The following is a 25,173-nucleotide window of genomic DNA, read 5'->3' on the forward strand; positions in this document are numbered from 1 at the left end:
TTATGTACTAGTCGTTCCCAACTCTAGGGGGCGGTGCTCATCTCCGTTTCAAAGCCAAAGAGCCAGCGCTGTCCGAAGACGTCTCCGTGGTCATGTGGCCGGCACGACTCAACGCCAAAGGCGCACGGAACGCTGTTCCCTTCCCACCAAAGGGGGCCCCTATTTTTTCTACTTGCATTTTTTTAATGTGCTTTTGAACTGCTAGGTTGGCAGAAGCTGGGACAAGTCACGGGAGCTCACCCCATGACGCAGCACGAGGGATTCGAACCGCTGAACTGCCGACCTTTCGATTGACAAGCTCAGCATCTTAGCCACTGAGGCACCGCGTCCTCCTCTTACACTCCCATATTTGGGGTGGCCCTGTATCCTCTCTCTCTCTGTCTCTCTCTCTCCCCCCTCTCTCTCCATCCCTCCCTCTCTCTCTCTTTCTCTCTCTCTCTCTCCCCAGATCATCTCTGTGGGCTGCCTGCAGAGGCTGCAGACAAATTGAAAAAAGCACAAAATACTTTCCCTTGATATTTTGGAGACGCAGGAATTCTTGGCTAACGGTGGAAAAGATGATAGTTCTGCCATTAAGGAAAGCAGCAGCAGAAAATTCGATCAGAGTGGGACAACAAAAGAGAGAAAATGACTCCGGATGTAGACGGCAGGTGTGTGCGTTTGTGTGAGAAATGGCATCTTTAAACACAACTCGACCTTCATGGTTTTTTTTTTCTCCACTGAGGAACCTAACTTGTGTTTGCAAAACTACTTACGGCCTGAATGGCACAACCAGCAGAGAGCGAGGCATCCTAAACTCTCCTTTGGAAACATCAGCAGTAAGATTCTAGTCCTCATGGGTACTGCTGAAACCTTGGTTAACAGAATAACAGAGTTGGAAGGGACCTTGGAGGTCTTCTAGTCCAACCCCCTAGTCAGGCAGGAGACTCTACCATTTCAGACAAATGGCTGTCCAGCCTCTTCTTAAATGCCTCCAGTGATGGAGCATTCACAACTTCTGGAGGCAAGTTGTTCCACTGGTTAATTGTTCTAACTCTCAGAAAATTTCTCCTTAGTTCTAGGTTGAATGCTTTGAAACGTTGCATTTATTAAAAATGGCCCGAGTCCCAGCCAGGTTACATACACAGTAGCAAAGCAGAGCCCCAAAAGTTATAGAGGTCAGTTGCGGAATGATAACGCTCAAAAATTTTCATAATGTGATTAGTCCTCATGAGGTCTGGCTGCAGTGGCTGGCCCTCCTGAAAACAACCAAATATATTTAAAAATATTTCCATCCCCCTTGCTCGAAAATAAGAGAGGGAAAGAGAAAAACGGGCTTACCAGAAGTTCAGGAAGGGGCCTCTGGAGCCTGGGGAGGGCAAAAATGCTCTCCCGGAGGCTTAAGAAAAGCCTCCGGAGCCCGGGGAGGGCAAAAACGCCCCCCTCTCCATGGTGCAAGAGGCCGACTAGGCCACGCCCACCATGGCCACCTAGCAACCAGGCACAGAACTTCTTGCTAAAATTTTTGAAGCCCACCCGTGATTCTCGCGATGCTTAACCTGGTGGGAAACCAGACCCACCGTTCAAATCTCTTGCCTTTTTCCCTCTCGGGCTCCAAAGCTTTGCCTGGAGAGGAGATTTACTCAGTTGTGGGTGTGGATTTATTCCGTGCTGCTAATTTGAAAAAGAGCATAAACACCAGGGCGACGACATCCTACAGCCCACGACTGAGCCTGCCGCGTAGATACCATTTGCCTCTGTGATTAGCGCTATGCGCCTTTTATTCCGATGGCATATTAATTGTATCCTTTGCTCGGCGGCTTATTAGTAACAATTATAGGCCCTTGCTCCCCATTCTTCAACCCAACCTGCCTCGCCTTCCTTGTTATTTCTCCGAAAGGATGCTCGGCAGTCCCCACGGCAGCTCAGAGCGTAGCGTTATTATTAACGAAGAAATACTACAAGTCCTCAACAAGGCTCTTTCTCTTTGCAGATAGAAATGAAGAATTCAGTTTCTTTTTTTACTACCGGTTCTGCGGGCGTGGCTTGGTGGGTATGGCAGGGGAATGATGCTGCAAAATCTCCATTCCCACCCCACTCCAGAGGGAAGGATACTGCAAAATCTCCATTCCCTCCCCACTCCTGGGGGAAGCATACTGCAAAATCTCCATTCCCACCCCAGTCTCTGGGGCCAGCCAAAGGTGGTACTTGCCGGTTCTCTGAACTACTCAAAATTTCCGCTACCAGTTCTCCAGAACCTGTCAGAACCTGCTGGATTTCACCCGTGCTCCAGAAGTTGTGGGTGCTCACTCACTGGAAGGTTTTAAGAAAAGACTGGACAACCACTTGTCTAAAATTGTATAGTGTTTCCTGTTTGGGCAGGAAGTTGGACTAGAAGACCTCCGGGGATCCCTTCCATCTTTATTCTGATTGATCGATTGATTGATTTCCACAGATTAGCACTGATTTTGTCCAGGGAGTTCCTTGCCTTCCAGAGGTGTATCTCTGAATTCAAGGGGAGTAATTGCATTTTTTTTTTTTACTACTGGTGCGGCTTGGTGGACGTGGCAGGGGAAAGATACTGCAAAATCCCCATTCCCTCCCCATTCCAGGGGAAGGATATTGCAAAATCCCCATTCCCTCTCCACTCCTGGGGGAAGGATAGTGCAAAATCCCCATTCCCTCTCCACTCCTGGGGGAAGGATAGTGCAAAATCTCCATTCCCACCCCACTCTGGGGCCAACCAGAGGTGGTATTTGCCGGTTCTCCGAACTACTCAAAATTTCCGCTACCGGTTCTCCGGAACCTGTCAGAAACTGCTGAATTTCACCCATGGTTAAAACTAAAAGAAAGGTTTTTGGTTTTTTAAAAAAATAGCAGAACATAGATTCCCTCTCTCACGCTTGATTGATGAATCCCCTTGTGTCCTTTGCATCAACATCATCAACACCATCATCCTGAGAAGCGAGAATTTGAACCACGGCGCTTCCGACGGAGAGTCATCGTTGTTGCATTTGCAGGCTTGGTGTAATGGCAATGAAATTGAAATCATACTTAGAAGAATGCTCCTCCAGCCCGCTGCTCAATCCTGGATCCTGATGAAATGAAATGATCCAGATGAGAGAATCTCGAATGAGGGTCTTCGGAGCACTGATGATGTGACCTAGTTTGGGTGATGGAACATCTGCAAGAAAACCACCTCGTCCGAGCTTTTCCCAGCCCCTAGGACTGGCCCATGTTCCTCCCCAACCTCCTCTCTGTCCGACTCCGCTGCCAGTTCCGCTGGCCGCTGGCGACTCCATCCTTGGCGTGTCATCCCAAAGCATCTTTTGAAACATCTCAACGACGGTGAAAGTTCTTCCTTAATTATACTGGCGACTTTGAAGGATTTTAATATAACTTTGGCCTTGTTGGATTGGAGCAAATAATCCACTCGGCCCTGTTCCAGTCAAAACAGATTCTGGACCGTGGAATAAAGGGGCGCTTTTTTTTTCCTGGTTGGCATGCCGTAGGAAGAACGCGGATTAAACCGTCAAATAATCTGATTTACTAGGAGGACTTCATGTCCTGTTTTTTCCCCTCCCCAATTTTGTTTTAGTCATCATCCTTTTGAGGGAACAGAAAGATATCTTCCCAAGGAAGAAACAGAAATTAAAAGCCTATCAGGTGAACAAAATGGCATTGCAGGAGGAGGAGGAGGAGGAGGAAAAGGGAAAATGGCCAGCCAAAATCCGGCATTGCGCTGCTGCCTAGAAAAACACCATCTGGGATTATTCGATCTGGTTCCTTTTAAGTAATTGGCTCCCTGCCAAGCTAACGTGGGAGAACAGCGCAGAGCGGAGAAACAATCTTTCTCGCCCACCCGCCAAGACGAGACCCCCTTGGAAATTGCAGCCTGGCTAATTTGCAGCCCTGAAAACATCTGACAAGTGAAACATGCAAATGTATGGAGACCAGGAGGGGTAAGGGGTGGATTCGAAGGAACCCACCTGGGCCAGGGAAGATCTCCCGGAGGATGGGAAGCCAACGATTGGCATTGAGCAAGGCTGCTGTGGTTGATTCTTGATGGGCACAAACTGCACCATCCAGACTTAATAGGGAGAGATTTGGGAGAAAACTGGCCGCTTGCAGGATGCATTGTTTTTGGGCGCAGGGAGAGAGGAGTGCCAAGGCAAGGGGAACCTGAACGGCTTAATGAGAATTTGGGTTGACTGGGAATATTACTATATGCAGGGAGGAACAAGGGCGTGGCCGGTGGGTAGGTCTCTTGGAAAGCAGCATTCCCCTTGCAACGTTTTTGGGTGTCCCCCACTTGCAAATGTTAGGAGGGGAAAAAGCAGCAACCGACTAGCGAACATCATCAGCGTTAGAAGGGGGTGAGGTTTGCAGAGGGGAGGAGGGGAAGAGAACTGTGGGGTCCTTGGTGCTCTCTAAGCTTGGTGGTTTTTCCTCTTCTTCCCCCCTCTTCCTTTTCACCACAACCCCACTCCCTTCTAGCGCTGATGATGTTACCTAGATGGGCAATGAAACTTCTGCAAGGAATCCGCCAACGTCAGAGAGCACCATGGAGCCCTCATTTCAACCCCGAGCTACAAATATTCTTTATTAGAAGCATCTTGTACAGACAACGTTGCAAATTGCCAATTGCTGATGGTCCCAAAACTGGAAGGTGGCCGATACCAATCCAAGGGCAGGCCCCGTTTTTTTGAGTATGGGGGTCATACTGTAGCCTGTCACTTAGGCCATCTCTCATTGGCATCGGTCAGATATCCTCCTTCTCTTTGGACGATGGGAGTCAAAGGACAAAGGCCGCTGGCCATCTGACCCAGGAGGCAAATGCTTCCAAGTGAAAACGGGAAGGAGCTGATTGGCACGGCCTCAACGCCATCCTATCAAAGGGCAGCAAACAAACAAACAAACATATTTGAGAATTTGTAGCAGGAACTTGCATTCTTGCAGCACTGTTATATTGGCTCCCTGGGAAGTGGAAGGATGCAAACTCATGTGTTATTAATTTTTATTTTATGCTTATCTCCTGGCCTGCTTTCGGAGAGAATAGACAGCCAGGCAAAACAGCCTCACATTCAGACTCAAAGCTTATTTAGTAAGACAAGTGGTGGGGGGGGGGGGGGAGAGAAATTGTCCCCCTCAGAACAGGCTCGCAATTTGGGTGTCCTCCTAGACTCACAGCTAAGATTAGAGCAACATCTGGCAGCTGTGGCTAGGGGGACCTTTGCACAGGTTCGCCTGGTGCACCAATTGCGACCCTACTTGGATCGGGAGGCTCTCCTCATGGTCACTCATGCCCTTGTCACCTCACGGTTAGATTATTGCAACACGCTCTACATGGGGCTACCCTTAAAAAGTGTTCGGAGACTACAGTTGGTCCAGAACACAGCCGTGCGAGCTGTCATGGGTGCACCTAGGTACACCCACATTACACCAATTCTCCCTGGCTCCCTATTGGTCTCCGGTCACAATTCAAGGTGTTGGTTATTACCTTTAAAGCCCTACATGGCTCAGGGCCACGCTATCTTCGAGACCGCCTTCTACCGCATAACTCCCAGCGACCGGTAAGATCCCACAGAGTTGGTCTCCTCCGGGTCCCGTCAGCTAAACAATGCCGGCTGGCGGGCCCGTGGGGAAGGGCCTTCTCTGTGGCTGCCCCGGCTCTCTGGAACCAGTTACCTCCTGAGGTCCGGACCGCCCCCACCCTATTGGCCTTCCGGAAAGCGGTGAAGACCTGGCTTTTCCGGCAGGCCTGGTGCCGAGATCTGGCCATGAATGGCGTGAATGGGTTTTAATTGTTTTTAATGTTCTTTTTAATGTTTTTATAATGATTTTTTAAAATGTATTGTGAGCCGCCCTGAGTCTTCGGAGAGGGGCGACATATAAATTGAATTAATTAAATTAAATTGAATTAAATTAAATTAAAGTGCTTTATGTGGTCTGGTGTCCCTCATCCGGTCCTTTTCACAAACAGCCCCTCCTCCAATGGCATTGCCCATTAGAGGTCCCTAGCCAGCCCTCTCTTTGGCTCGCATTGAGGTTCTCAACAGGAGGGTCACGCAAATAAAAATCACATTGGCAAACACGGGAGCAGCCTCCTGCACACAGTGGCACAAGCTGTTGAAGGAATCGCACCATTTTGTAGGACGCAGCCCGCGCAATTTCCTTTGGCAACATCGACAAAGCCGACTTGGAACGGAGGAAGCAGAATAGAATAGAACTGGAAGGGACCTTGGAGGTCTTCTAGTCCAGCCCCCTCCTCAAGCAGGAGAACTTAAGTGTTCAGCACTATCCTAACCAAGGTTAGCTTTGTTTGTATTTTTTTTGAAGGAGGGGGGGGGGAAGGGAAGAGAGAAAGCCTCATTTCAAAGGAGCGAAAGTCAAATCAAGACTAGAGGAAATTGTGGGAAGAGAAATACGTTCTCCAGATCTCCAAACAGGCAGCGGCTGACATGGCGTCGAGCCAAGCCAGGGATGGGTGGATCTGATGCCGAGGCTTAAAAGGCTGTCGGGTTTAATTAGGATCTATGCTCGCTCCTCGGCAAAAGGGTAGCTTATAAAAGAAAAAAAAGAAAAATGCTGCAGCAGGGGAAGGCCTGCGGGTTTCAAATCCCCAAACTTCCTACCATTTCAAACGGCGTTTAGAAATTCCAGTGTTATAAAACCAGGGGCAGGGGCAGAAAAAACCAAACCAAACCAAACCACGAGGGAAAGCAAAAGCACCATTGCAAAGATCTCTTGTGCTCCTTTGGTTATGCCGTATGAAAAGACGGAGCCACAGATAATTCCCCCCCCCACCCTCCCCTTTGGTATCGTGGGTCTGTCTCGGGAGGCAGCAAGCAGGGTGTTTAAAATAAAGAGAAGCTTGAGATGTTGCTCGGTTTAGTTGATGGCCTCCTTTTCGTTTCAGCAGTTCCAGCCAGCGCCCAGGATGACTTCTTCCCTCAAGATTTGGTACAGACAAATCTGGATTAAAGAAGCTGCTGGAGAACTCTGAACTCCCATTTTTGTTACCCCTGGAGGCAAAAGGGAGGAGCCCAAAAGCTTTGAGGAAGAATAGAATAGAATAGAATAGAATAGAATAGAATAGAATAGAATAGAATAGAATAGAATAGAATAGAATAGAACAGAACAGAATAGAAAGGAAAAGAATAGAATAGAAAATATGGAATAGAATAGAATAGAATAACAGAGTTGGAAGGGACCTTGGAGGTCTTCTAGTCCAACCTTCTGCTCAGGCAGGAAACCCTATACCAAGGATGGTTAACCTTTTTGGTGCCAAGTGCCCAAAGCGTGCATGTGTGCGTGTGAATGCACGCACGCGTGCCCCAATCCCCAAAATGCAATGTGAGCACCTCCTGCGCCTGCCCATGTGCATGTTCCCTGCACATGCACCCCAGCCCCCGCCCCACGCATGCAAGCCCCCCCTGGCCCTCGTTTTGGCTTCCAGGTTGGTGCAGGTGGTTTTTTCAGGCCCAAAACAGGATGCAGGGGGGCCTCGCGATCTCCAGAGTTTCTCCCCCCAGCACGTCTTAGCTTTCTCCTCCATTCCTGCCACGGAGAGGCACCTGCGGATGGTGGAACCTGCGGAGATCAGGGAAAGCACGGGCAGTAGAAATGCAGGAGAAAGGTAGGGCGCACTGGGGGGGGGGGAACTGCGGAGATCGGGGAAGGCCCCATCCCCGTGCATGCGCGGCAGAGACCCGAAGACCAGCGGGCTGGCAGGAGGATTGAATTTGAGTTCCATCACTGGTTTGCAGGTTAACAGTCCTGCATTGACTAGCCTGTTCAACAACGAAAAGGTTATTGCGGTGTCTTCCTCAACCAATTCTCACAAGAGCGACAATCTAAGGTTAGGCCTTCTTTTCCTACGTCTGAAGGGGCTCGGGGTCTTCTGCCCTCTTTTCCCCAGCCCCAGTAAATCCTGCTTTTGTTATCAACGAGCACAAAAAAACAAGATATACACAGGAGAGCTCTTAAAACTGTATTTTCCCACTCCAATTCAAGGTACATTTTAGCCCTCCGGGAGGTTTTACAAAACAGACACACTCAATTTTGCTTTTCTTAGCAGTTTGGAAACGCCGAGCACACCGACAGCCTATGAGCCACATTTGCCTATTTAACCCATCCAGACACCAGATTGAGCCTTAAATGGGCTTTCTTGAAGACCACTTTTTTCCCCCCAACATTTATACTGTTGGCACCGATCCTGGGTTGGCACCAGTTTGTTCAACATCTCATCCCTATACAACACAGAAGGACAGGACTGGAAAAAGAGCTGGGGCAGAGCGAGTAGCTCTTTTTAAAACTGCTTTAACGAATGGATTTTGGAAGGGGACGTTTGCGGCAGGCAAGATAGAAATGCCGTGCAGTTTTCGGAGGAAAACGCAGCCACCGAATTAAGGGCAAATGATTAAAAGACAGCGTTGTTGAGGATGGGTGAATGCCGAGTTTTTTTGGGAAGAGCACCACTGAAGGAGATTTAAAAAAAAAAAAAAGTTAATGAAGCAAACGAACAGCACCAGAGTGATGGTAGAATGGAAGTTGCTCCTGACCACAAAAGCACAGTCCAAATTGTACCATTTATTGAAAAGGAGGGTTAGACACAAACATCGGTTTTATCTTCTAAGGGAAGACAATTTCCCATAACGCAAGGAAGAAAATCTGGAGTCCCTGCCGTGTGGAAAATAAGTGTAACCTGGAAAAAGAATTTGTCCTTTTCAAAAGCTGGCCTTCTCCATCCATATTTTTTTTAAAAAAAAATCAAATCCCAAAAGACCAAAAATTCAACATTCTAGAGAGGAACTTAAAACTTTACTGTAAAGGTAAAACTACATTTATTGTTGATTTCACCATTGGCGCCCAAGAAATGAATTAATTTCATTTCACCCTCCCTGCAAATCAATTCTCGTTTTCTCCTAGGCTAGTGTTTGTAACCTTGGCAACTTTAAAGATGTCTGGACTTCAACCCCCAGAATTCCCCAGCTAGCAATGCTGGCTTCCTGGAAGGAAATACATGGATGAAGGAGCTTTTGGGAATTTAATACTCTGGTCTATAACTAATACTGCGAATTGGTTCTACCACCTGGAGCCATTGAGAGTAGATTTTAATTGCCCCCCGAAATACGCTATCAAAGAGCTACAGCAAAACAGGTCCAATCTGAAGAGGGTTACAGATTTTGCAACTCATCAACGCCAGCAGAGTGACAGCAAATCTCCTCCTGAGCACAAATGTAGTTTCTTGATTTTTTTTTTTTTTTAAAATTGGAGATTCACCATCTCAACTCCGGGCTTTTGAGCGCTTCCTTTCAGCCTGAAGACACCCCAGAAATCCAGGAATTTCTGAGCGGCAGCAACCCCAGACGGGCAGATTTTGCAATCGGCTGAAAGTCGGCCCCTTAACACTGGCTTTTTTTTTCTGAAACTCAAGCAATCTTATAATAAATAGAGCCAAAGATCTGCCTCTCCCACCGTCCCTCCAGAAATTGCAAAGCGGTAACTAAAATACACTGATTCCCCTCTTCCCCTCTGTCCTCCCTCCCCCCACCCCTCAGATTCCAGCAAAAGAAAACACTGATCTCAGCAAAACATCTACAAGCCTTTCCACTCCGGGCCTCTTCCACTTGCCCACGACCAAGCCCCTCTCCAAAAACACACCAACCTGACCTATATAAGCACTGGAGCCTAAAGGCTTGGCAAGTGGGACATCAGCAACCATTCATTAATTATTATTTTTTTTTTTAAAAAGCAAAATTAAACACGAGGGGGGTGGGGAGGGGCTGCCACGGTTTTTCTTCTCCGAATCTGCCAATCGGTTCACTTGTTATGGGTGGAGGTGGGGGCGGGTAAGCCAATCCTAAATGCATTCCTGGAGTCATCCTGGATCGGCGACAAACCTACGGAGCCAAAATAATAGGGGAACGGAACCGAGGGCTGTGAAATGCATTCAGGAGGGCTGGAGATGAGAAGAGAATTTAGAGCAGGGGAAGCTATGGTGGGGACACACCGACTTTAGGGCAGGGCAAAGGGACCGAAGGGTGACCGCTCATCTTCCTCGACCTGCCCGGCGCTTCGTTTGCCCCTTTTCCAGTTCTATATAGCACATAGAGCCGCTCCAGTTACTGTCTTCTGTCTTCGGTCTCTGATCTGGAAAATGCCATCACGCCATCCTCCGCACCTGCGGCACAAAAGGGGGAAAGAAGTTGGCTTCTTTTGTTGAGCACCAACAATGTGGGTAATGTTCTGGATGCCTTGGGGCCCGAGTCTCACAAATCCTCGGCCAACCCTCCTGCAACTGGGAATGCTGGGAACCGTAGTCTTCGTACGCCAGACAAAACGTTATTGCACAAATCTGGGGGAAAGGCGCCCTTCGCACCGCCCGACAGGTCTAAGTAATTTTTAAAAAGCATCTTTAACCCTTCATGCCAAAGTGTAGAGTAAATAAAAGACGTAGATCTCATGCTTAGCAGGGTAAATGTACTCTCTGTGGCATCTGCTTTGATGCAGCCTGTGAATATGGAGCGAACGTAGGCAGGATAACTGCATAACAGGTCATCCACTTTCTCACAATTATTGTGAGAAGCTCTCTGACAAACCTCCAGGGCATTTTCTCCCTCTAGAACAGGCTTTGTGGAATGACTGTGTTGTTCAGTTGTTCAGTTCTAGTCTACCTTGCCCAGACTATGTTTGCATCTCAACTCCGTGCTCCCCAAGGGATCCGGCTTCTGCTAGAACCAACTTAGCTCTATTGCTATAGCAACCAGAGCTGCCAGAGCCACCAAGGTTGGTCCTGCCACTTCGGTGGAAACCATCCAGGATTCCAGCTGCCCAGGGAACCAGCCAGCTTCTCTGCTCGACTCTCCAACCCTCCCTTTCGTTTCGCAAACATATTCAGATGTGCCCCAAAGTGCACCAGGCACTCCTAGAGAGAAGCGTAAAGCAGCGTTATTGGAGCAGCTTCTTTTTTACTCCCTCTTTAAACAGGCAGAGAGCTAATGCAAGGAAGATCAAAACAGGCAGAGAAGGAAGGCAGGAAGGCTGCCAGCTCTATGTGTCTATGGATTAACACTTCAGCTCTGCTGTTTGCTACTTCTGAGCCAGGTCAAAAGAGCAAGCCTTAAGGTTCACAGTGACCCTGAGTGGTCAGGATTGCAGTCATTAACATTTATCGCCACTGCCCTTTCAGCATTTCCAGACAAATTGGGAAACTCGACTTAGCAAGCAACCACTGAACTGAACAGAAACCCAAGAGCAGCCACTGCACAGGGCACAGGGAATCTCAAGCAGATCAACGACCAACTGGAGGAAACCAGAAGGAATGCTGACTCTTCAGCACCAGGGGAAAAAGCAGTTTTTTTTCTATCGATTGCACCCGAGCCAGCTCTAGTGAAAATAACATTGGGGAATATCCACAGAATAGCAAGCCTATCACAGGTTTGCAAATAGGAGTAAGTCTAAATTCCCAGCTCACTTTTGAACAAGTCATAAAATCAATAGTGTGAACCACAGCAATTTGGGTTTTGAAAGTCAGTTTTCTACACGAGGCAACCTGAGGTTTAAGCAAGAAAGACAACACACATTGTTTAAAAAAACCAGGTGTGTAAATGTGGGAGCACTGTTTTAAAAAACAAGTGTGTGCTGCCATCTAGCGGCTAACCCTTCCATTCGGTTGCTGGATTTTAGTCTTCTGGGTCTCTTCTTTCTTTGAGGAAATGCAGAATGTTATTCACCCCACTAATGAGTATTCTGTATTGCCCATCTACGGATATAATTATTAGTTGGATTAAAACCGTTGAGAAAGAAATGCTACTAGTCCAACATGCGTTAACAGGACAGAGTAATGCACTTCAAACATGCCCGAGCTATCCTTAGGCGAAAAGTAGGTAGTTTTATCATCATCATCTTCTTTTAATGACCCTTGCGGGGTGGAGTCTGGGCAACTGAATGGCGCTGAGTTTTTACTGGCCGGATGCCCTTCCTGTCGCCAATGCGGAGTTTTAATCAGCAGATATATTCTTATCGTGCCCAGAGAGAGAAACATCGGCCTCTTCCCAGCCTCCTGATTGTGAGGTGAGAGCGCCACCTCTAGGCCACCGTACCACCCCGCAAAAAGTAGGTCGTTTGAAATCCATTAAATATATCAGTAGCTATGCTGTGCTTCAGTTTATAGATCCCCAGAGCAGTATATGCAGTAAGTAATAAACATACTAATGGAGATTCCTGGTTTAACATTAAAAGGAGAAAAAAAAACCCATATTATGGGTGGTGCAGGGGAGAGAATGTGACTGCTGTGCTTTTATTATTTTGGTCCTTTCAAAATCGATCAAAGTGTTTCCATGTTAGACATTTGTAGCAAAAAAAAAAAGGGTATAAACTGTTACTCACCTTGGTCAATAGAGTGCTGAGGAAGCTGGCTAAGCTGACTATTCACTACTCCTGCATACGTCCGCAGGAACTCCTCTTCACTGCTGGTTAACTGGAAAAGGGCAGAACAAAAACCCCATTAAAAGGCAAGGCAAACTTGCCGGCAGATCAATTATCCGTCCGCTTGCTTTTCAAGTTGGCGGTTTATTTATTGATGTACTTATTTTTATTTATAGCCCATTTTTATAAATAATGCAGAGAACATGCCTCTTTCCTCCTCTTCCTATTTTCCCCACAACAACAACTCTATGAGGTGGGCTGGGCTGAGAGAGATGGGTTGGTCCAAAGTCACCCTGACGTCATGCCGTCAAGTGGGACCAGAACTCACGGTCTCCCAGTTTCTAGCTGGTGCCTTGACCGTTAAGACCAAATGGGCGAAAGAAATCGCACAAGTAGCGTAGGGAATGACCCTCAAGATATTGCAAACAAGTGATCTATAATGATTGGGATTAATACTGCTAATTCCCCAAGTTTTGGGGGGGATTACAGAGTGATCGCCTCGGAAATAATTAAATGGTTCCTCTGGCGGCTTGCAATACACATCAAAATGGTCGTCTGAGAAACTCGGAAGGTAAACCTGGTCAACCGGAAGCTCACGGCATTGATACGTACGTTTGATCCCATCTTTCTAAGCATTAGCAGGACTCTCACTTTCTGCTGAATGTACATCTCCTCCGGACTCTTCCCCGGAACAGCCTCACGGTTCATTCCCTTTTTTCCAGTTTTGAAGACTCCTGAAGAGATGACGAGACAACAGTGTTAATTGTACTGGATTAATCCTGGGGATGGGAGAGAGACTGCAGTGCCAACTGCTAACAACCGTCGGTGTGAGGACTTCTTCACTTCTGTCCAGGGCAAGACATTTTGCCTGGCCTTCAGTTTGGTGGGTTGTCACATTCATGGTGTATGGGAAGAACTTCTGAGCAGAAGTTAAATGGCTACTGGCCAGAGACTTTTAGTAGATCCTGCAATAAGCAGGGGAATGGACTAGATAACCTTTTGGTTCTGCAACCCAACAAGACAGACAGAGACTTCAGAGGATAGTTAGAACTGCAAAAAAAAAACATGGCTACCAACCTGCCTTCCACTGAGGACCTGTACACTGCACGAGTCAAAAAGAGGGCTGGGAAAATATTTACAGACCACTCGCATCCTGGACATCAACTGTTTCAACTCCTACCCTCAAAACGACGCTATAGAGCACTGCACACCAAGACAACTAGACACAAGAACAGTTTTTCCCCGAACGCCATCTCTCTGCTAAACAAATAATTCCCTCAACACTGTCCAACTATTCACTAAGGCTGTATTACTATTAGTATTAAGCTTCTCATCATTCCTATCACCCCTCTTTCCACTTATGACTGCATGACTGTAACTTTGTTGCTTGTATCCTTACCATTTATATTGATATTGTTTCTAGTATGATTTGATTGCTTATTTGTACCTTATGACTATCATTAAGTGTTGTACCTTATGATTCTTGATGAATGTATCTTGTCTTTTTATGTACACTGAGAGCATATGCACCAAAGACAAATTCCTTGTGTGTCCAATCAATAAAGAATTCAATTAAATACTACCTTTTAAGTTTCCTTCCAGTGTGACTTAAATGATTCCGTAACAGAAATAAGGTCTTTTTTTCATTCTAGTCATTCAAAACAAGTCACACATTTAGGGTTTCCAAGTTATTTGCTTCCCAGCTCCAAAAAGTAACGACAGACTTACCAGAATACTTGACTGTGATCTGTTAGCCTGGAAACGCCACAAACAGCAACCCTGTGAGAACAAAGCAACGATTTTTAATAGACATCCTAAACTAGTTCTAAGTATGTTAAATATCCCGCATTGGTTCAAGTCTTGCCTGGTGAAAAATGCATGTAGTTCTCTATCCCGTGTTTGAACATTAGCTCTAATTACTTTTGTTCTTCTAATGTTAAATTAAATGTTTCAGTTCCTGGAGGAAAACTTCTGTCATCAAAAACAGGAGGACAATTAAAAGAAAAAACAGTTCATTTGTTGGTAATAAAAGTCGTCGAACAGGAAGAAGGGGATGCCTGCTTTAATGAAAGCTGTTTTACACTCAAGGAAACTGTTTTGGTCAGAGTAGCTTCCCAAAGCTGATAAGACACATGGCACGCAATGCTTCTCAACGTGTATGTAAACGCACTGGTAAACCCACAATAATTTTAGCGCCAAGCAAAATGGCATAATTTGTGCAGCCCACATAAGGTGTGTTTCCATTCTCAGCCCAGGCATCCTAGGAGATTAATGCCTTCCTTTCCTGAGGAAGAGCAGTTCCTGAAGTAACAGAAAAAAAGATAACAGAACTTGCTAACTCTGTTTATATAACATGCTTCATCTCACCACCAAACGATACATTTTCAGGGTTCAAACAACATACTGGAACTATAGACAAATCTGCAGGACTGTTGGATATAGACTTGGCCTAATGGTCACAGCTGCAGATATACAATGCAAAAAATCATGGGCAGCCTTGTTGAGATCCACCAGACAAATGAACAAAATCGATGTGATATGGAACTGCTCTAAACCTCAGATGAGGCCTGCTTTTAATGGTGCCATTTCATAGATGCAGAGGGGTGCTCATATACTAAAGCACTTCTCTGAAAGCACACATTTATTATTAATACCATTGCTGTGCCATTCAATTCTCACGACTCCGGATGGTGAGCAAGAATTCCCCGCACAGTTTTAATCCATCCATTTGCATAGGCAAAATGCTTTGATACTTGTTTCCTACAAGGAGGGCTATTTTACAAGTACCGTACAGGCAGCCTGAGGTAGCTAAAAAGTCAGCTACATCAAAGCTACATTAAAATCCTAGACAAAATTAAAACCTCTGTATTAGGTCTCAGCTTCAGAAGGTTTTATGCCTGGCTGAGAGGTTTTTGTCCCAGTATGGATTTTGAGATTTTTCCCTATGGCTAACGCAGATAATCTGATTTTTTTTAAAATTTGTTTATTTCATGCGAAGTCACAAAACGTTTAGCATTGTTAACCATAAAGCAATCCCATGGCTGGGATTTAAGTGACTGGGCTTAATGCATTTGATCAACACCCCCCCCACCCCCCTATTAAGCTGGCTGTGAAGTAAAACTGCTTCTGCAAAACGACAGGCAGTTCTCAATTTACAACAGTTCATTTAGTGACCACGGCACTGAAAAAAGTGACACGACCATTTTTCACACTTATGACCTTTGTGGCATCCCCATAGCCACAAGTTCGGATGCTTGGCAACTGGCTCATATTGATGACAGATTCTGTGTCCCCAGGTCATGTGATCAGCTTTGGTGACTTTCTGACAAGCAGCCAATGGGGAAGCCAGAATCACTGAACAACGTTACTAACTTAACAACTGCAATGATTCCCTTAGCAACTGTGGCAAGACAGGTCATAAAATGGGGCAAAGCGCACTTAACAAATGTTTCACTTAGCAACATACATTTTGGGCTCAATTGTGGTTGTAAGTCGAGGACTACCTGTACTGCTCCTTCTAGAAATGTTCATGGCGCCAGGAAACCAGAATTCACATCATTTCTTCCACAGACATTTTGCTTTCAAGGAAAGCAACAATCAGATTCAAATGCACCCTTAAAACACAGTAACAAGTAAGCAAGCTATTACCCAGAGAACTTCATCTGTCATTACTGATCAAGTAATGAAGTATTTTTTTTTTCTCCCTCAGCCATCCTTCCTATTGGTTTGAGTGATGGTGTATTATCTTCCTCCTTCCTCATACCACCTTTAAAAAAAATCCCCAGCAAGTGAAGCTTGGGGTTTCAGTTAAAAATTCCAATGAACAGTATGCCCAAGTATCTGGAATTGGATATTTTGAGGGTAATATTGGCTGTGTATCCTGTGGATGGTTATGGTCCTAGAAGCAACCAGCAGTGTTTAAAAAGACAGCTGTACAACAGCTGATCCACTACCAAGGCCTGTGACAATCTGCATAGGCCCGTCTAAGCTAATACAAAAATCGTACACACACACACGCACAGTGCTGAGTTGTTTTCTCAAGTTATTACCCCAAGATTAAAGAAGATTAAACCTTCACAGGGCCTTTAATAGTTACAATATGCTTATACTTATGAGGGCGTAAGAGCTGCTGCCTTGTTTCACAAGAAAATCTTCCAATAAACACTGGAGCATTGAAATTAGAGCTGCCTTGTCTCCCCTCTCCTCATAGATCCCCCCCCCAATTCATTCAGTCTGATTCATGACCTTGAATGAAGTAGACCGAGACTGAATTAATTCACATTTCTATAGGGGTGCCTGCAATGCAGAATGCATACAGTCGTCCATTTATAAGTGAACAGTGAGATCCGGACGTTTTAAAATTGCAAGCTTGTTTCCACCATGTTTCCAAGGGCTACTTTAAATTTTAGACAAAGTATGCACAGTTCTCATTAAAATAAAAATCAAAAATCAAATAAGCAGCAGTTAACCATACTTTTAAAAATGTTTTAAATCCAAAACAGGAAAGTGGTTCATTTCCTGGATATGATCCTGGCGTTTTCATAGCTTCTTTCAAGGAAGGTTTTGACAAATGGTTGAGGGCGATGGTGCAATTAAATTCAAGAACCCCCCTGAGGTTATTTTGTTGGGTCAGCCGGAGACCAGATACCCATGAAGTATTGTTATTATTCTCTTCAGTTCCTTAAATTATATGCAAGCTATTATTTATACAAACAATGACCTACACAAGGCTGCCTCCATTGTGTTCCAGGTCAACCAATTGATGTTTCTAGCCTTCTTAAGGTTAGTATTAATTCTCAATCGAGGTCAGGAACTCAGCTATTAGGGAATCTTGGAATGTTTGTTTAATATGCTCTAAGTATTGTAACAGAATATTGAAAGCTTTGCACAATCAGGGCTCAAAATATAAAACCTCAATATTGTTGTCCTCATTTTCTGAGTCAAATCAATATTCCACCATAATTCCAGATAGGAAAAGTGCAATTTCATTCCACCTTCAGGCTTAAAAGTTGAAGCTGTTGCAGGTAGATAAACCATTCAGCCATCAAAACCGTAGAGAGAGGTGGCATTTCAAGCAAGCTGCGTGGTATTTAACTACTGCTGGATTTTGTCAATAAATATTCCTGGTAATTGTATTTATGTTAGTTTATTATGTACTTTCTTATGCAGCAAGTTATTTTTTTATCCTACATTAACAACAAAAACCAAATTATTTTTAACCACGAGAAAAGCTCATGAAGTATGTCACAGTCCCAGTTATTTCAAAAGTGAAAACTCTTGTTTTTACTAAGAATTGATATGGATAACTGATTCCAAAACAGGCTTCTGAATGTAAAACCAGAATTAATGAGAGACAAGTTAACCTATCTTTGCTCACCTTAATCTATATACAAGCATTATCTGAATAAGGCCCTGAGGAGTATCTTATCTGAAAAGATTTAGTAATCTAGAAACACAAACACACATCAGAGATAAAAATACCCACGTGCGAGACATTTAATTGTTAAAACTGTAACTCATGCTAATTTTGTCTACAACAAAAATAATTGAATTAATGCAGAGAAATAGGATTTCACAATGAGGGGTGGGTGGGGGAGGGTTTGGGGCAGTGGTAATATTCATATTTCTGCAGGATCCAATCTGGATCGGTCATTGTGACCAGAGGTTTAGTCTTCCGAGCTTTTGGACTCGTGCTGGAGCTCATCCTCAGGGAACTTTTCTCTCTACAGAATATTGGATCATGCAGCATTATTCCTGGACAGGTATATTTGCCTTCATTTGTTAATATTTCTCCCTCTCACAAGCCCCCTGTAATATTTATGTTTGGGTACCTCGGAGTTGCTTTCAAAGGACATTTTAATTACGGCAAGTTGGGAAGCTGCTACAGGAATGCCAAAGCTGTATAATGTTCTGCTGTCCCAAAACAACCGGCAACAACTATAGTTGCTCATAAATATGTGACAAATTGCTAATCAAGCCAAAGCCTTTCGGGAAAAGAAATCAGGCATTTGTTGAAAAGAGGGGTTAAACATAAACTCTTAAGGAAATGTTAAAAACAACTACCAGTACTTGATGTCGGTCAGAATTTATTAAATTCCGTTTTGCCTTAACATTTTTATTTGCTGCCAGCTTGTTTCATCTTTCCTGAAATTGTTCCGAAAAAACATATTCCTAATTCTAGACTATTAATGCTTCACGTACAGCATCTTAGTTACTCCAAACCAGCTCCAAGGTTCCTTACAAAACCAGCAGCAATTGCAGTATGTTGACATTATTAAACAAAACAGGAAGCACAAATCAATTTCCCACAAGAGGTTTGTTAAGCTCTGTGGTACAAGCTCTGCCGCTGCCATTTAATACATGGCCAGGAAGGAAATGTGTTATCCACAAGACTAAGGTGTGAGATTCTGAGTTAATCTGCAGACTGCAAGTCTGTGATTCGTTTTATAAAAACTAGGCTGCCACTATCGAAAAAAGTAACAGAATAGGGAAGGAAATGTCCTCAGCAGGATAGAGCTGATTTCCTTTCTAGACAAGGGCCAACAGGGAAGCTTCTTTGCAATAAAAGAGTTAATAGGCCCAAGATAACAAAGTAGCCTGCAACAGAAACAATTGAACAACATATGACCAAGTACCTACTATATTTACAGATTCCCTTCGGAAACTGCCTAATCAAGAGCTTATCTAAAGGCTTAATCAGTGCTCAATTACTGCAGACTCCCTTTACAAAATGAGGAAGTTATAGTAAAAGGCAGATTAATACAACTATTAAGCTTTGTGCCACAGTCTGCAATTAATCCAGATCCATCCTCAATTTATGCAGGATTAACATACATGCCATTAAACACTTATCACACTGATTTACTTAGATGTGTCTATCAGCCACTTGAATTGTGCGAAGTATTTGAGCAGGGATGGCCATGGGTAACTCTTATAAACAGGGTTTATAAACAGTCTAGTTGCTAAAAATACTATTATACATTGATAATTCTAATGTTAGGATTTTTAAAGGCTTAGTGTATATTATTGAAATAGATTAATTTTTCAGTTTTTAAGTGGGATATGAATGTATTCTTTAAAACTTCTGACAAGGAGCTTAACTGCCTTGCACATTTCAGAAAAACGTCTCTATGAAATCGTTCATTTCTTTTGCCATCCACTATTGCAAAGGATGATGATTTAAGCCTATACTCTGTGACCGAATGTTCTTATAAAACATTATATAAGAACTCCAGCCACCAACTGGCCTGCAAAAATGTTATATAAACACAAATAAATTTGGCATACAACTCCAACAGTGAATGCATTACAGGTAATCTCCGACTTACAACCCGAATTGGGCCCAACATTTCTGTTGTTAAAGGAGACATTTGTTAAGTGAGTTTTGCCCCACTTTACGACCTTTCTTGCCAGAGTTGTTAAGCGAATCACTGCAGTTGTTAAGTTAGTAATGCCGTTGTTAAGTGAATCCGGCTTCCCGCTTGACTTTTGACTGTCAATAGGTCGCAAAAGGGGAATCACATGATCTCGGGACACAGAAACGGTCATAAACATGAACCAGTTGCCAAGCACTTGAATTTTGATCACGTGACTGGGGGGGGGGGCTGGAAAAAGGTCGTAACTTTGAAAAATGGCCCCGTCACATTTTTCAATGCAGTTGTAACTTTCAACAGACACTGTTGAACAGAACCGTTGTAAGTTGAGGACTACCTGTACTCTGGTTACACGACTTGAGTTTTCATGGCCTTTACTGTCTTGCGTAATGTCCCATAGAAGCCTTATTTCAATACATTAAAAAATAGGACTTTTCTTACAATGTATTAAATAGTCTTGGTCTGTTGTGTGGATGTTTGGGTGGTTTAGGGGTGGGAAATTTGTGGTGGGTGGGGGTGTGTTTGGGGATTGTTATGTGTGTTGGACCTGGTTTTTGGGCGTTAAGTGAATTTCGTTGTATGGGTATACTGTGTATACACATACAATGACAATACAGTTATTATTATTATTATTTATTATTTAACAGTCAAAAGCAGAAAGGGTCAGGAGCGAGTGAGGAGGATTCCTTCCGAGTTTTTACATTCAGCACAAACTTCAGGTAATTTAAAACGTACATCTGAAAACACAGCCAAGTGACAACACGCACAAAGCTAAAACCTAAAACAACACTCGGGATGATGGGAGTGGCAGATACTGTAATCAGCTCAGGCTATTGTTCTTCCAGTTTAGAACTGTTTTGACAGGCAGAAACTCTTCAAGGATCTTGGCTTGGAAGGTGCCTCTTCTCTCTGGCATCTGATTTTTTTTTTAAATTTTTTTTACTTAGATACAAGAACTGAAGCTGGAATCTTTTACGTGCAAAGCACATACTCTTAAAACTGAGCTACTGGCTTTGTCCAAAAGAGAATACTGTATCCAAGGACCCAAGAGCTGTTTCCTATCGCAGACTGGAATCCCTTTTCTCTGCCATAGCTAACCAAGCTTCCTGCCCTAAACTTCATCTGGGTAATCTCCCAAGGCCAATGTCAGTGGAAAGCCTTCCTCCCGTCTGGCGTGCAACTATGTGAGGGCAATCAATTTTGAGGAAAAACAGTTGCATTTCTCAGTTGCCGCAACAACAATACAAAGGCAGCACAGCCCACAGCCACAATGGGGAAGAAGGAGAAGTCCTGACCCATTTGGTACCGTTTCCCCGAAAGTAAGTCCTAGCATGATTTTTCAGGATGCTCGTAATATAAGCCCTACCCCCCAAATAAGCCCGTTAAGATTGTCAGCCAGATGGATGCATTTAGTACCGTATTTCCCCCCAAATAAGACCTAACCAGAAAATAAGCCCTAATTCGTCTTTTTGGAGCAAAAATTAATATAAGACCCAGTCTTACTTTCAGGGAAACACAGTAGTCCTGACCCATTTACTGGGATAGAAGAAAAAATCCTGACCCATGCCAACTTTTCTGGTAAGAGAAAAGTTATCCATAGACTGAGATTGTTGTCTTGTAGTGGAAATGAGATTGTCGTCTTGTAGTAGAAAATAACACCTTAGAAAACAAAAAACATATTGGAACTGATCATTAAAAGCCAAAAGGACATGAACCACATACAGTCAGAGGCTGGATGTATTGAGATGCCAACCTTGCCGGGCTGCCTTGTTGAGCCAACCTTGCCCATTTCAACAGCAAATTATGTGAAATTGGCATCCGAGCGGGTGGCACTGCCCCCCCCCCAGCCAGTGCCATTCAAATAATGTCACCATTCTTCTTCAGCCTCTCTACTGAACCTAGAAATCAGGTGAATTCAGGAGCCTGGTTAGGATGGCAGGGTGCAGAAGTGGGCAAGGACACCCAGGATGGGGGCTACAATTCCGCTGCCAAAGTTGAGAACTCAAGAACAGTTAACCTCAGCCTTAAAAACCCGCACGCAAACATCCCCTCCCCCAAGAATGGTAAAAATCGTGCTGTATTTCAGGCGTGGATTGCAGCAGTTGGGGGGGGGAAGAAGGAGAGGCTGGAACACCCCTCTCCCCAAAGCAGGGCAGGCACACACACAGCCCTTTCCCCAAAACCTAAAGCAGGGCAGGCACACACAAACACATCCTTCTCCCCAAAGCAGGGCAGGCACACACAAATACACACACACAGCGTCTCCCCAAAACCTGAAGCAGGGCAGGCACACACAAACACACACACACACAAACCCTCTTTCCCCAAAACCTGAAGCAGGGCAGACACACACACACATCCTTCTCCCCAAAGCAGGGCAGGCACATACAAACACACACACAGTCTCCCCAAAACCTGAAGCAGGGCAGACACACACACATACACCCCTCTCCCCAAAGCAGGGCAGGCACACACACACCCCTTTCCCCAAAACCTGAAGCAGGGCAGACACACACAAACACACACACACACAAACCCTCTTTCCCCAAAACCTGAAGCAGGGCAGGCATACACACACACACACACCTTCCCCAAAGCAGAGCAGGCACACACAAACACACAATCCTCTCCCCAAAACCTGAAGCAGGGCAGGTACACACACACATCCTTCTCCCCAAAGCAGGGCAGGCACATACAAACACACACACAGTCTCCCCAAAACCTGAAGCAGGGCAGACACACACACACACACACACACACACACAAACCCTCTTTCCCCAAAACCTGAAGCAGGGCAGGCACACACACACACACACACACACACCTTCCCCAAAGCAGAGCAGGCACACACAAACACACAATCCTCTCCCCAAAACCTGAAGCAGGGCAGGTACACACACACCCCTCTCCCCAAAGCAGGGCAGGCACACACAAACCTCTCCCCAAAACCTGAAGCAGGGCAGGCACACACAAACACACAACCCTCTCCTCAAAACCTGAAGCAGGGCAGGCACACACACACACCCCTCTCCCCAAAGCAGGGCAGGCAAAACCCACACACCCCCCTTTCCCCAAAACCTGAAGCAGGGCAGACAGACAAGACAGACACACAACTCTCTCCCTGAAACAGGCACACAAACACACACACCCCTCTCTCCTCCAAACCTGAAGCAGGGCAGAAGCAAGAGTGACTCCATGTTGGGAAGAGACAAAACACACACACACAAGGCGGGGGGGGGAGGGGAAGAAGAGAGAACGGCCGTTGGGGAAAGAGAGAGAGGGGGGGGCCGATGGAACCCTCGCGGGCGGGCGAGCGCGCACGCGCAGACGCGTCGCCGCCGCGCGCCGCCTTTTGTAAGGGCGGGTGAGGCCGAAAGGCGCTTACCTGAAGGCGGCGGTTGGGTGTTTTTTTTTTTTTTTTTTTTTGAGGAGGAGGAGGAGGGGGGGGTCCTTGAGGAGAAGGAGGGAGGGGGCGAGCCTCCCCCCCTCCCTGGCGTCCCCGGGGAGCGAAGAAGCCAGGCGGGTCCCTTCCTTTCCCTCGCGGGAGCCGTGAGGCGAGACAGCCCGGTTGCGCCGGGAGAGCGGCTGCTCGTGTGCGAGCGGAGCGACCGCCTCTTCTTCTGCCGCTGCGCCTCTTCTTCTTCCTCCTCCTCCCTCCGCCGTCGTGACTCAGAGCGGCCGCGACCGAGGGAGGGAACGGAGGAGGAGGAGGAGGCGCCTGGACGACTCCAGAAGGGAGGGAGCAGCCGCCGCCTCTGCAGCCGCCGCCGCCGCCCGAAACGCGGCCAGCCGCTTTCGCCTTCAGGCGGCAACATCGCGACGACGCGCCTGAGGTAAAAGGGGGCGGGGCTTGGAGGCCGTGGGATAGAATCCGACGGTGGGCGGGGCCGGAGGAAAGAGGGCGGGGCCGGTTGGGAGTGGCGGGAGGGAGGGAGGAGGAGGGAGAAAACAAACGCCGTCCCTCGCGCCGCGTGAAGGGGCGTGGCCTTCGGAACGGCGGAATGAATGGAAGGGCGTGGCTTGTGCGCCCTCGTGGGAAATAATCGGGGGGGATGGATCTGAATCCTTGCGATCATCGGGCCGGCTTGTCGGATGCTTTAAGCGACCGCATAGCGGGGAAGATCGGTGTTGAGCCCAAACAAGTGTGGACTTCGACTCCCAGAGTTCCCCAGGCAGCCGTGAAATTAACAGATTAACAAGAGCTGGGAGGTTTTTTCTAGGGGAGTGGGCAGAAGAATAAAGATATTAAGAATAATTATGGTAATTTTGTAGGAAAGTGGGTGGAGATAGGTTGGGTTATGGATTGTTTAGTTTAAAGAAAAGGGATATTATGTTTAGATGTGAATATATGTAATGGAGGGGGGGAAGGAAATGGGTAGTTGAACTGAACAAGTGTTAAATTAGGATTTATTGAATAGCCTTAGAGTGGAAGTATGCTTTGGAATGTTATATCGTGTGGGGGGTAGTAAAAAGGCAGGCCACGAGCAGAAATTGTTAAATTGGGAGATATAATAATATTATTATGTTAAATCAGGAGTTATTAGACATTGTTATAGTAGAATCTCACTTTGAAATGCATATTATAGTATAGTGTAAGGGGGGTATGATAATTTTATTAGAAAGAAAGGGTCAGTATATGGAGATGGAGTAAGCGGATAGTAAAGCATGATATAATCTGTTATGAATTTGGGTTTTATTATGAAGAAGTCAAAGGGGAAGGGGGGGTGAGGGGGGTTAGGGAGGAGGGGGGGGAAAAAAAGGGGGAAAATTTGTATTTGAAAAACTTTTTCAATAAAAAAAAAAAAGAGCTGGGAGGGATTTTGTTAGGTCATTTAGTCCAAACTCTCCCCCCTCTCCCCAAAAAAGCAGGAGACCTTACACCAGGGGTCAGCAACCCGCGGCTCTGGAGCCGCATGTGGCTCTTTCGTCCCTCTGCTGCGGCTCCGTCGCTCAAAATAGGCGCCACGACTGCCACCGACGAGCAGTTTATTAAATGTAAATTTAATTTATTAAGCGATTTATTAAAAAGGAGCCTGGATAGCTCAGCAGACTAATGCATTGTAATTTAACTCCAGCTGCCTGCAATTACTGTGAGTTCGAATCTCGCCAAGGCTCAAGGTTGACTCAGCCTTCCATCCTTTCTAAGGTAGGTAAATTGAGGACCCAGATTGTGGGGGCAATAAGCTGACTTTGTATAAATATACAAAAGGATGAAGGCTATTGCTTAACGCATTGTAAGCCACCCTGAGTCTCCAGAGAAGGGTGGCATATAAATCAATTTTTTTAAAAAAATGTAATGCATAGTAAATAAATAAGTGTATGTAAGCATTTACTCGAGTCATACAAGAAAAGCAGGACTAGAAGACCTCCAAAGTCCCTTTCCAACTCT

General features: G+C 45.5%; 2 protein-coding genes across 5 annotated transcripts in view; one reads left to right on the forward strand and one right to left on the reverse strand.

Moving 5' to 3' along the window:
• Positions 1-7,959: 7,959 nt before the first annotated feature.
• CTNNBIP1 (catenin beta interacting protein 1) lies at positions 7,960-23,591 on the reverse strand. Of its 3 annotated transcripts, none has more exons than XM_034438873.3 (5): positions 23,170-23,591; positions 14,140-14,190; positions 13,024-13,145; positions 12,373-12,463; positions 7,960-10,165 (listed from the first exon to the last, which is right to left on the reverse strand). In XM_034438873.3, exons 3-5 carry the CDS (start codon positions 13,117-13,119, stop codon positions 10,107-10,109), a joined length of 246 nt encoding a protein of 81 aa, XP_034294764.1. In that variant the 5' UTR covers positions 13,120-13,145; positions 14,140-14,190; positions 23,170-23,591; the 3' UTR covers positions 7,960-10,106. The 3 variants fall into 3 exon arrangements, with proteins under 3 accessions (XP_034294764.1, XP_087735035.1, XP_087735034.1); XM_087878909.1 differs by lacking the exon at positions 23,170-23,591 and adding an exon at positions 22,950-23,006; XM_087878908.1 differs by lacking the exon at positions 23,170-23,591 and adding an exon at positions 21,538-22,963.
• NMNAT1 (nicotinamide nucleotide adenylyltransferase 1) overlaps positions 23,119-25,173 on the forward strand; it is a 38,170-nt gene continuing 36,115 nt past the window's right edge. Inside the window, exon 1 of one of the 2 annotated variants that reach the window (XM_034438869.3) lies at positions 23,119-23,617. The gene's annotated coding sequence lies outside the window, so the exon portion shown is untranslated. The remainder of the gene's footprint in view (positions 23,618-25,173) is intronic. The other variant, XM_034438868.3, reaches the window with a different exon arrangement.

This window comes from Pantherophis guttatus, chromosome 15, assembly GCF_059756535.1.
Source record: "Pantherophis guttatus breed Tessera chromosome 15, ASM5975653v1, whole genome shotgun sequence".
In the NCBI taxonomy this organism is placed as follows: domain Eukaryota; kingdom Metazoa; phylum Chordata; class Lepidosauria; order Squamata; family Colubridae; genus Pantherophis; species Pantherophis guttatus.

Excerpts from the sequence above, each read along its gene's own strand:
- CTNNBIP1 (XM_034438873.3), bottom strand. The coding sequence starts at position 13,119 with ATGAACCGTGAGGCTGTTCCGGGGAAGAGTCCGGAGGAGATGTACATT. Across the intron at positions 12,464-13,023 it reads TTAGAAAGATGGGATCAAAC|TTAACCAGCAGTGAAGAGGA; the intron begins GTACGTATCAAT and ends GCCCTTTTCCAG. Across the intron at positions 10,166-12,372 it reads TCAGCACTCTATTGACCAAG|GTGCGGAGGATGGCGTGATG; the intron begins GTGAGTAACAGT and ends TTTGTGCCGCAG.